This window comes from Lutjanus erythropterus, chromosome 13 (assembly GCF_056507025.1).
Source record: "Lutjanus erythropterus isolate fLutEry1 chromosome 13, fLutEry1.hap2, whole genome shotgun sequence".
NCBI lineage: Eukaryota > Metazoa > Chordata > Actinopteri > Lutjaniformes > Lutjanidae > Lutjanus > Lutjanus erythropterus.
The window spans coordinates 9,692,951-9,706,036 of NC_139329.1; the positions used below are offsets into that span (position 1 = coordinate 9,692,951).

At 37.1% G+C, this 13,086-nt stretch overlaps 1 protein-coding gene across 1 annotated transcript; it reads left to right on the top strand.

Moving 5' to 3' along the window:
- Positions 1–5,946: 5,946 nt before the first annotated feature.
- On the top strand, positions 5,947–10,659 carry LOC146316145 (ALX homeobox protein 1-like). The gene is made up of 5 exons (XM_084735073.1): positions 5,947–6,285; positions 6,389–6,439; positions 6,558–6,706; positions 8,078–8,191; positions 8,772–10,659. Exons 1-5 carry the CDS (start codon positions 6,051–6,053, stop codon positions 8,940–8,942), a joined length of 720 nt encoding a protein of 239 aa, XP_084591199.1. The 5' UTR covers positions 5,947–6,050; the 3' UTR covers positions 8,943–10,659.
- Positions 10,660–13,086: the final 2,427 nt, after the last annotated feature.

Consider the following 13,086-nt stretch of genomic DNA (forward strand, 5'->3'; position numbering starts at 1 on the left):
TTGCAAGAAATGTACATGTAGGATTATTGTCTCATTGTTGCTCATACAGTATGTCACAAAAACTTCTGCATACTTAAGAAATGAACATATTTTTGCACAACACTTTCCCTAATTGTAGAACTCATTCAAGAAATAGAGCATACAAAATTCTTCTATTGGCCTCGCCTGCAGGTTTTACAAATATAAATCCTCCATGACTCAAAAATTCATGATGGAAAAAGTCATATTTTTAAAAAAATTGATTGAGATGCCAGATGTCCTGTCAACAGTTTCACAGACGTCTCTTTTATATGGTGATCTATGGGGAAAATGCCTTGTCGCAAGAGAATTTATGTCTGCATTACTGCAAGTGGCCACTGGGTAAAACTGGAGGGAGGAAGTGTCAGCAACGACATCATATCCAAGGTTTTCTTTATACATCTATGAGCCCTGTGAGACTGAGCTAAATGCTAACATCAGCATGCTAACATGCTAATGTTAAGTGGGTATCTTAGTTTAGTGTATTAATATGCCATTATTTGCTAATTAGCATTAAACACAAATCTATAAAACATCTGCAAAACAAACATCTGCAAAACAAAGTAGCGGACATGATGGTGACGCTAGATGAAAAGGTCCCTGAAGTTCACCATGGTGGGGACGGAATTATCTGTGTACTGTGTTAGGTCAATCATTGTCAAGGCCTTTCTCTGAAAAACCACAAATGTCCACCTCAGCGAAGCGTCACTTTGTCATGCCACTGTTCTGACAGCTCAGTAGTCCAAAAAATGGCCCACTGGACTGAAAGCCCATTTTGCAGACAGCTTGTAGCCTGAAAACAAACGGACATTGCTCTGAAGTCCCATTGAAAATACATACTCCCCACAGTAATTAGTTAAGATTTTTGCCCCTAATAGACTGTCTTTCTGCCCTTATACCAATGTTGGAATAAAATCATGATTTTTACCAGAGATGTGACAATTAACCCTAAGCCAACTGCAGGCTGTCTGTCATGTAGGATTTCAGTCTAATGCAACATTTTTGGACTATTGGTGTTTCAGAATAAAAGTTTCATGGCAATCCATCTAAAAGTCAATATATTTTAGTCTTGACCAAAGTAATGGACCAACAAGCCAACCAAGCAACGTTGTTATTTCTGGAGCTGTGCAGTTAGCACAGCTAAAATTCTGTCAGAAAACTTTCAAATAACCTGCATATGAGACCCTCATACTGTACGAAATTGAAACTGAAAAAGATAATTATCCTGTAATGATCCTGTAACTACTGTACAGAATTTAAAAAAAATTAAATTGCAGAATGGTGTGAGAAAGCTCTTGTCTTGACTGTCCTGGATTAGCAGGAGCTTGAAAATTCACCAAATAGAATAGTTAAAGGAAATTGAGCTCACATGAAACTCGCAAAGCACAGAGAGAAGCAGCGCTAGAGACATCATGAGGTCTTCTGCTCTGTGTGCATGTGACTGACTGCATGCAATAAGGATCAATCACATGTCAGGTAGCAAAGGCTTGAGACTGGCACCAGTATTCTGTTGTGTTCTCCAGTGTAATGACTTTATGAAGGCTGAATTAAGCCACAGTCGTTTTACAAATATGATTGTGAGCTATTTCATTAAATGTATTGTGTCCTCACAGCCTGTGGTCGAACGGGGAGTAAAAAATCAGCTAAGCCATTTTTGTCATCTGCTCATTTTCTCATGAAAGCTCTGACTACCTTAACACGAATCATCTTTGTGAATGTGCGTCTAATCACCAAAGCATAGCCAAAGATCTCCTTGTCATTGCCAAATCACAACCTTTTGTTGACCATGTCACTGGACGCTCACGTCTGAGTTTATGCGTCAGAGGCACATGATGATATTAAGCCACAGACTTTGACTGCTCCATAATTAAATTGGGTGAGCGGCGGTGAGCAATCAGTCACTGAATGGACAGGGATTGGTTTACAGAATAATGTGCTGCATGTGTTGAAATTAAAGGAGAGAATGGAATTCCTGTTCATTTAAAGGTCTATTGTAAAATTTAAATATGAATTTAAAGCTACTGAAAAATCAAGCACAGATTTTCTCTTTCTCAAAATTAGTTTTCAGTTCCTGTATGTGACAATTGGATAAAATCTATATTGGAATCTTTGGAATACTGGAGCACAAAAATCAATATTTTAGTTATGATTTATTTACTAATTTATTGGTTTATATAACAGGGACAATACACATTAAAAAATATGCCAGAGTGCCAAGAGGTTATTTTTCATCTGAAGTCCCCTAACACATGTTACAAAATCACCCTAAAAAGCAGAACATAAGATTAAGATGACTGATTAAATTTGTTGAAAACGGCAATTTTATTTTCATGACTTAAAAAAAATATACTAACTTCAATTTTACAACAATTTCACTTTAAGTTTATTTTGACATAACAACAGATCATTTGACTTCATGACAATGAAGTCGTTATTCTTTCTGCTGAATGCTACATCGCTCGAGGAGAGGCAACATGGGAGACTATAATATCATTCATAAAAACTGCCTAAATCAAAATATTTTGGTTCCCAGAATGTGGTTTCATCTGACCCAGAGTCTCATTGCATCCCTTGACTCTTTTTATTGTAATAAAAGTGCAACGGAGTGCTTTCCATAATTACTTGCAATAAGATTAAGCTTTGTTTCCACATTTGTATGTAACAGAAAGCGAACCTTTTATTGCTTAGCTGCCTCCCTTTGATTGGAGTATATTCATTTATTCATTGTTTTTTTTTTGTTTGTTTTGTTTTGTTTTAATTTATTGTTAGAAAACTTTCATTTTTTGAAAAGACACACATAAATAAATAAAAAATGAGTAGATAGCCTATTAAGTGCTGTGTGCAGAGAGTTCAGTGACTCTCAGACGTCAGTATGGCTCTGTCCCCTTCAGCTCATTAAGGTCCCTCGGGTCAAAGATCCAGCTTGTGTCAATGAGGTTTTTGATTTTTAATCCCTCTCTCATTCTTCTTAAGTCAGCAAGCATGTGTGAAGCCATCAAGAGGCGTTGCTCTTTTTCAGCATCCTAATAAATCATGGGACATTCTTTTGTAGTTATATAACAACTCTGCAGTCTATTAACAGAAATAAGCCACCAAACTTCTCTAATGCTCACACTTTTATCACCTCAGTACTGTGTTGTCAGTTAAATTAAAATCGTTAATCATTCTAAAAATCCTTATGTTTAGGAGACGGTCTGTAGATGTTGATGCTGTACAATAAAATCTCCATAAAGCCATTTATAATCAGGGCCACGTCTGGCTCTCTCCTCTCTGTGTGCAGAAATCTTTAACCCCGAGAGGATTTCTGGAGATGGTGGCAGAAATTTTTTCTGACACCAAACTGTAGCATACAGCCCCCCTTATTCCTTGCTTTTATGCATTAGTATACTTGTTTGGTAACTTTCCTGGTTGTTGTTTCTGTTTTCCCAACTCTGCATTTCATCTTTAATTTCAAACAGTTGTGTTCTCCCAGTTTCATTCACCACAGTCTCATTGTTGTGGTCAGACAAGTATTTTAATTTCTTGTTTTAACTGAATGATAATAATTTGTCTATTACTCTCACAGACTTCATCTGTTTGGTCATAGTGTAGTTTTGCTCCAGATGCTTGTTCATACAGATGTAAGTGACTGTTTAAACCATTCATCTCAGCTTGACACTGATTTTATCAGCATAAACAATTTCTGTTCATGCCCTACACATGTGCCTGTGACCTGGCTGTCACGTTAGTTCTTTTATTGAAAGAAGAGTGTAAAGGATTTAGTGCCATCTGGTGGTGAGCTTGTAGAATGCAACGAACTGAATACTGTTCGCCTCAACTTCCCCTCCCAGGTATTTAGGAGAAGCTACAGAAGATATATGGTTCATCAACATCTCTGAAAATGCTTTTCATGATCAACACCAGTAATGTAAAAACCTTTGGCATCCTTAGGTTTATGTGTTCTCACCTGTCCTTTTATACAAGTTTGACTATAATTTAATCTAAAATATAATTTAGTGTGTTCATAACTATTTTAGCAAATGTTTCATAATCAGTATTTCACCACTGTTTAATACAATAAACAATAAACAGAGATTAACATTTAAGAGATGTACCTACATTAAGACAGTGCAGTTAACATTTGTCAGTAAAGTTAGGATATAAAAACTTTGTACCTTTGTGATGTTGATATATTAAAGGTGTACTTCAGTTATTTTACACATGAAGGTTGAGTATACTACATGGGCAGTATATTCACCCTGGCTCTGGAGAAGTTTTCTAAAATCTGATATAATGATTCTCACTATGTCATTGGGGCTATTTTCATGCACAAGACCCAGACCCTAAAACTGAAGCAGCTAAATGGAATTCAGCCATTATTAATGTTATTGTTTACACTTGTGCTTCGCCTACTATAACACTGTAACATATCCTGTTTCCTCTGCCTTTACGTATTGCTATGCTGAACCTAAAAAGATCCTTTTTCCTCATCTGTAGCCTATTTTCTCAGGGTGATTTGGTATCATATACAGTTTTTAAAAAACACCTTGCACATGCAAACAACTTTTTACGCAGCAAATATTTTGACTTCCTGTAGCAGGAAAAGCACAGGTGTGACTAATATTATTATTAGCAGTAACTAATAATAAAATGCACAATATAGACATTTTTCACAGCAGCCATTTTGACATAACATGACACACCAGATGGTTTGTTACACAGAACCACCGTGGAAGTTGTCCTTAGAAACTGTTTGGGAAAGGGCAGGCACTTTCAAAAAACACTTGGCTGTCACATTTAACATGGGCTCACTTAAACCAATCAGATCAAACTCGTCAGTGCTGTCCTTTGCTCTTCTTTCAATGAAGAAAAACTCTCCAGTTCTGATATATCTGATCCTATCGAAGTATCTACGCTAACCTCCCCGAGAGCCGCCACTGTTTGTTGAAGACGAGTCGCCTGCATGGATGCGTCTCGCTGTTGTCACACCTAAAACCACGACTGTAGCTGCCAGCTGGACGGAAGCTGCACATCTCCTAGCAAGATGGATTCAATTTGGATCTTGTGAATCCAGCTGCCTTGCAAGGTAGATTTTGACCTGAAATTGTGGGCTAAACTCACGTATTATCAGTGACACTAATTAAAGTCACAGTCCATTCAGGTCAAATAGAGTCTGTTTGGCGATTGGGCTCACTGAAAAAGGCTCTGCTACACTAAATTAAACCAGACTTTATGTTCTTATTTCATATCAATATGGCTGCTGTAAAAATATACCTGTGCTTTTCCTGCTATGAAATTTCAAAATATCTGGTAGCACAAACAACGTCTGATCTGTGACACGATGTACAGGAAGACACAGTATTGTTACAATCTTACAGTCAGGGAAGGGGTCCAAAATGAATGCCCTGAAGAACCACCACCACTAGATGGAGACATACTAAACACATAAGACATTATCTCCCATTATCTTGTGTTCTCGGTGTTTCTGAAAGGTGAACTAAGGTGTGAGAGGGCATTGTGAGGCCAAGGTGATAAAGTTTAGCCTTCCAGTAACTCTGGTGATAAAAAAGAGAGGCAAAATTTTAAGTATGTATGATAGCTTAATGTTATCTAGGTGATAATAACTAGTACAACTACAGAACCACACAGATTTTGTTTGAGCTTGGCCGCAGAATTTGTTTTCATGCTGGTTTCACTGAAAGCAGTGAAACCTCAGACTAATTGTTACAGCTCAGTTCTATTAAATGGTGTGTGATAAGAGGAGATAATAATGTCAATAACACATTTACAATGAGCATGCCATAAATTAAAAGTTCTTAAGGGACAATGAAAGAAAAAAAAAACTTTGACATCAATGGATGCTGATTGTGTAATTTTCCTAGAAGTATCCAGTCACAATGTGCCAGTTGCTCCTCCCTAATAATGACCATGTGATACAGGTCAAACACGGGCTGACAGCAGAGGGAGGACAACCTGACTGTACCTTCCTCATCTTACAGAGTGGAGAGGCGACAAATATACCAGAGAACAGAAGAACTATAAAAAGATATCTGATGACCAAGGTGCTGATGGCGGGTGATAAACTGCTGGAAATATGGAATAGAGGAAATACAGAGAAAGAGTCCTACATGGGTGAAGAAAGGGAATCTCAAGCACAGAAAAAATTATCCCATTCGATTGAAGAAATACTGAGGAGGCCCACATGTGTCAGAAAAGAGAAAAGAGGTCACCGTAACTGGTCTGTTATCAAGGAGAACACCAGAATATCTAACCAGCTCTCATGTTCAGGTAAGTGTTAAAACTCTTTAGACCTCTCCCAAGTGCTTCATCATAATTTTAATTGATTACAAAAATATTCCTATTAATTTTGGAATTTGCTCTCTGTCAATAGAAACTCCACAGATCAGATCAGAGTCTCCAAAAGCCACCACACACTGCATGAGTGAGTACTCTGATTTATGAAATGCAAGAAAGAGGGATCAAGAACAACTCAGCCACATGTTCATGTTTAAATGAGGATGATGAGGAGGACGATGTCAGTGACAATCATTTGTTTACAGGTCAGAGGAAAAAGAGGCAGACGAGGGTCACTTTCACACCGGCCCAGGTGCAGGAGCTGGAGAAAGTCTTCCAGCAGAGTCACTACCCAGACGTCAACACCAGAGAGCAGTTAGCCTCTCACCTGCACCTCACTGAGGGACGAATACAGGTGGGACACACCAGACACGCTGATCATCATTTGTGATCATTAACTGCTGGTTTGACTTTTACTTCTACAGTTTGCACGGGTGTCCATGAGTGATATTTTCTGTTTGCTTGATTTTACCAAGAGCAAACATCATGTTAGATTTGTTTAAATGTTGGATATTATAATATTAAGCATATTAAAGTGAGGTGATATTAACTGTGACTCTAATTTGATAAAATTCAAATATGCACAACAGTAACAAATTTGATTTCCTTGTCAAACCTACGTCATCATTTATGATTAAACCTGGTAAATCCAACAAACACTGGTAACACTTTATTAACCCTTTATTATTATTATATAAGTTGCAACTTCATAATGGCCAACCAAATAATGTTCATAGATGCACTACAGAGTATTTATCAACCATTTGCCATCAACCAAAGTGTTAAACATCCGGTCCATCTCTCTGTGTAATGATTAGGTTCACAAATCATTTTGTAATAATTAACAAGCGCTATATATTGTTTGTTCACTGTGAAATAATTATTAACAAAAGCTTAATTAATTATTAATGTACTATTAATTCATGATGGTTTTATGAAGTGTTACCCAAACTCTGATCAAGCAAAGCCTTTTTTGCAACTGATTTATTGCTGACTTTTCTTTTAAATTTTAAAGGAATCAATGAATCAAACAGTGTAAAGATTTTTAACAATTCAGTGAATGTTAGATTGATAGTACTATGTGGTCTTCAATGGAACAGTAGTAATGGTCTTTGGACAGCCTCTTACGTAAGGCATCACCTCCCAAATGATAAATGACATATAATAGTGTGCACTAACAACACTGATGATTCATTGATTTACACACAAAAAACACACTTGGGCAATATGGACCCAATGTGTGTCAATACAGCACCAAAATGAGTCATGGTTTAACTTTACCCAGTGCTGATCGTTAGAAAACTACACGAGTCCATGAGTTGTTTTCACCAAGTGTTACACTAAAATATGGTTGTGAACTGGAACTGAATTTGTTACTGATTGTTAGTAATACTTCTATTCTTTTGCCATTTTGAATGTGACTAACTAACTAACAACCATTTGTGACTTTTGAGCTTGTTGTCTAATAATCACTTTTTAAAAAAAGAACAAGGCTTTTTTGTTCCGATAAAGAACAATAAGATTAAATAAAATTACACTAACACTAGGTAAAAAAAACAAAAAACAAAAAACATTTAACCCATTGAATTTGAGTGTGTATGATTTGTCCTCCAAGAGAAGTGATAACAAAACAGGTCCTTCTTTCCTCTGCTACACATACAGTATATGACTACATTTCAAGTATATATTATATAAATTTATATGAGGTGTTCTGTTTGTGCTTCAGATTTGGTTCCAGAACCGCAGAGCCAAATGGAGGAAGGCTGAAACACTGAAGGATATAGAGATGATGAATAAACAGCACATACAGTCAACCAGTCATCCGCTGCTTTATTATGAGGTAACACAAGACTACATTTGTTTTTTTAAATAAAAATACATAGTACAGATGCACTATATATTTTTCCATCTCCATTTTTGTCCCTTATAGCATGTTTCATACATTAAATGCAACACTTGCAAATAATAAAGAAAGTAGGTGTAGATTGTTCAGTCTTATTCCCAGTATGTCAAACAAGGATGTTTTGGGTTGGAAAAGTGTCCAGAGCACAGCAAAATAATGAGAAAATAAGAAAATGTTGCATATTATGCCTTTAAACAGTTAATAACAAAACATCAAAAAAATAAAATACATTAAAATTACATTTGAAAAAGTAGACAGTAGTAGTAGTCCTGTAAGAATGACAAGTAGTGTCCATAATCAAATCCTCACTGATGAAATAAAAAAAAAGAAAGCTGATTTTTTTGTGTTGCAACGGAAGTTTTTTCAAACATTCAGCCACATAATGTGATACTGGAAAATAGACTGGTGCAGTATCTAATCAAAACTGATCACACTGCATGACTGTCACAGGTTAAATGATCGACTGCTGTGTTGTTTCTTGGATAATCTCTCATGAGTGTGTACTCTCCTCTCCCAGCTCTTACAGAAGCCCCCGCTGCAGGCAGCATGCTGGCTGCCGTGCTGCTTACCTAAACCCCTTCAATCAAGGCTGTTCCTCAGAGCGACTTCAACGCCCGCCTTCCTGACTTACACACATTCCACAGATCACAGGACTCTGTATTTTGACCCACTGGGGACAGACAGATAGCACCTTTTCATACTACAGAAAGATCATACTGAGACTGTAATCTGTAAGTTATGATAAGTGTTTGATGATTTAGCTTTAATTGACCCGTCCTAAGTTCCCCTTTTTTGGTACCGTGGTGAGCTTTCTCCTTTCCTATTCCCTGTAGGCTACTTATGAGTTTGCAGATGTTGAAATGAAAAACAAATTTTGATGATGGTTCAAAGATATTACTGTGGGACTTGTAGCTACATATATTGACATTAAAGCTACTAGAAAGAACTTAAATATTTTGTTTATTTTTGAAGCCAGTGTGGACAACAGCGCTAGTGTTTCCACCATAATAAACACATATAATCAATCAATAAAATGATCTATAAAAATATCACCCTGCTTTTTTTAAATGGCCATTGTGCTTTGCCCGTTTGTTCCATCTGATTTCAAGGAGACTCCGACCCGGTGGCAGGCATTAATTAAGCAATATCACATGAGAGGGAGTGTTGTTGGGCTGAATATCCGCCAACACAAATAATTCCGCAACTGGATGGGAACTGGGCCGTTGCCTAACCACACATAAACATGTTCCTGCACATTAACATTAGCTTGGTAACTACTTTGTGTTTACATTTCTGCAGTAGAGCTCTGTTAATGGATCCACAAACCTGCCTCAGGGCTGAATTCAGCTCACTCTTCTTTATTTTTACTTTTAGAAGCAGACCAAACAAATGGACAGAGACCGCTTTAAAAGGTTGGACTCAGTCTGCTTCCAAACAGGCTGGTCCAGTTTGTTTGTGGTCTGAAAGCAAACGTACCAACCACAGGTTTTTATGGTAGCAGATATCTGACTTTGATTTCAAAAGCTTAACTACTAATGAACCTATCTACTGATTGTGAAATCTGCTCAGGAAGCAATTGTATAATTTATCTGTATGAGCCATGTATATATCTGTGCAACCACATATGGATGTGGGCGTGGGTATTTTCCCTGATCAACGGAACAAAAGCTGTTTAAACTCCTGTGCTTTCAACTCCACTCACTTTGTCAAATTTAAAAGTATGACAGCAATCCCACAGTAATAAGCCCTAAATCATATAGAAGACGTCTCCTGACTCTTCCTGTCTCTGTGGTCTCTGTCTGTTAGTCACTGTAATGTTAATGAAAAGTGGAGTGATACATATAGTTAAAAGTCCTGGTGATGTTGTACTCTATATAGACACTCATGGAATGCCTCTTGTCCAATCAGATTACTTGGTCAGAACAAACTGTTGTGTAAGAACAGCTAAACAGAAATAGACGCTCTTCTTGCAGGTCTCATTAACTCATGTAAGTCATATAGAGGCATCAGTAAAAAACTGATACTGTTTCATAACCAGTTAAAAACTCATTGTAGTAGCTATAAGTAAGTAAAAATGCACCAGCTAACTTGACTAATCTACATCAATTGATAGCTAGCGAGTTAGCAAGTGTTTAGCAAATCACTAACTAACTAGCTAACATAAGATATGCCTTTTCTTTTTCTTTTTCTTTTTTTTTTTTGCAGGTTCTTCAACATCTTTTAACCATTTTCAAAATTTGTTTTTCTTCAACATAGGTGAGCAGAGCACACTAGATTGAGGTAACACCAAGCTTGCTTAACAAAAGAGCAAAAAAAGGGCGGGACGTAGGAAGGGTCAGTTGTCAAAATGTGTTGTATATACTGTGTTGTCAACCTGAAATAAAGTTTGCGTGTTATCAACTGAACCTTTCTTTCTTTCTTTTCATTTTCCAATAAAGTTGACATTCAAAATGAATATCCTGGCTGGCTACTGAAAACAACAAGCTGACTTTCTTTGTAATAAAAGACCTTGTTTATCACAGCGTCTGCACTGATTTAGCCTATTTGTACTGATCAAGGTTTGAGGACACTCGGTACTGCAGCTTGCTTCTTGGTAGAGAGCTGTATTTGTTCTGTGTTATTGTGCAGTAGAGCATTTTAATTTTTTCATGACACCACACTTCCTTGTCAGAGATAAGATACAACGCGCCCATAAAGTGTTCATCTGTTTGACTCTCTGACAACCTCTCCTTATCTTAATTTGGCCTCATAAGTCGGGGTTACTGGCAGGTCAGCTCAAGACTTTAGAGAACTTGTTGAATATGGTCAAAGGGGAAATACCAGCTTAAAGTGTAAACCCTATACACTGTATGTGTAGATAATGAAAAATACATGTGTGTATGGATCTTTTTATTCATCTTTATATTTTTTTAAACCAATATTACATGTTAGGCTACTGTAAATGTATCTCACAACCCTCCCTGTCATAATATAAGTACTTGTAGTCCAAATGCTTCTGTTGCTTCCATTCATATTGAAATACACCTCTTGTAACACTGATATCCATCCATGAAAAAGCTGTGACACGGACATGACCTACTCCCACCTCTCCTTTCCAAGAAGTGTTACATAGGCCATTTTTCAAATAATTATCAATTATAAGACAGATAAGACAGCATCGCCTTCACTATCAACACCATAAACTGATTAAACTTAACAAGCCTCCGAGTGTGGTTAAACTTTTCACCCCGGTCATATCCTCTTTTATTGCATCTGTGAGATACTTTATCTCACTCCTGGCTGCAGAGGCAGGGTTAAAAAGGACAAAACTAGTTGGTGGAGAGCATCAAACAAAAAAGCTCTACCACTTTTGTGTAATTGTAATTTTGTCCTAGTGTAGGTTTTGCTATTTTTGCTTTTACAAATTGGCATCTATTAGCATCAGATGAACAGATGAGATAATTCTCCTTTAGATCATATGTTCTGTGATTTTGTAATATGATCTTTTCATAAAAAGGGTTAAGGTTTAAAAAAGGTTTTACCGCAAAAATGATTTTCATGACATGAAAAAGACCTTACGTTAGTTGTCACTGTTGTAAATGTTTAAATGATTGAAGTATTTACTCTGATAGTGACATTGCAACATCACTAACGTTGTTGTCAAAAGTGCCATAAATCTATCTACAAACAGTTATTGAAGGGACTGGTCAATGCTGCTTGTCTTGTGCTTTTTTTCAGCTGTCTGTCCTCCTGGTTAAGCTCAGGACTGGCTTTGAGACCATAAGAAAAACCCTCTTTGACAGGACTATTGTGTATGAGGAACATGATGATTCCATGACAGTAAAACACATCAGCAGAAGCTTAATATTCTTTTTGAATATTTTCTGTATAATTAATATAACATCAGTGTCTCTAGTAGTCAGTAATGCATTTAGACTGGTATTTAATAATGACTATGAGGAAATGTCAGTTACATACAGATGGATTTCTAATGCTATATTCTGACAGAAAGTTGACACACCTGGTGGATGAATGAGATGTTTGAAATTCATACAGCCTCAGCAGTTTTCTTCTTTTTGCTTCATGTACCTTTATGTTAAAATGGCTCCAATAACAGATTTTTTTTATCCACTTGAGGGCAGCAACAAGCTGTGAACCAAGTGTTAATCTATCATCACCTTTGAAGTTGATATGGCAAACTTTATTATTTATTGGCACATCAAGCAGTCATGGAGCAACATTATCATTTCAGCTCTTTAAGTCCAATATTCCCTCTCTTCTAGCTCTGTCTTTGGTCTCCACCAACTCTTGAGGGAAATTCACATTTGATACACTTTTACATGATTGTAAAAACATGCATTATAACTGACATCTTGGTTTGTCAAACACAAATGTAACTAATAATATTAGTCATAGATGCATGCCATTTAGTTGTAATCAACAAGTGCATGCTTTAACGCACTCTTCCTGCTATCACAGGTCAGTGTTTGCAGTGAAAGGGGTCTATAAGAGAGAAAATGATAGTGCCCATCCTTTGAGATTTTGTTAATTTTATCAGAAGTACAAAAAGGAAGGTGGGCATTACATACAAACATTAACAGCACTGAGGCCTGCAGGCAGACTTCTCAATGTTAATGGGTCTTTTTTTGGTGGCCTTGTAGCTCAGTTGGTACAGCGTTCACCCCATGAACTAAGGCTGTGAGTCCTCTGCAGCGGCTGTGGGTTCAACTCCTGCCTCGGGCCGTTTGCTGCATGTCATTCCATCACTCTGCCTCCCCTTTTCCTGTCACATCTTCAGCTGAGGGTGTTGTATACTGTACAGACTGTGAAGCCACTTCATTGGCAAATTTGTG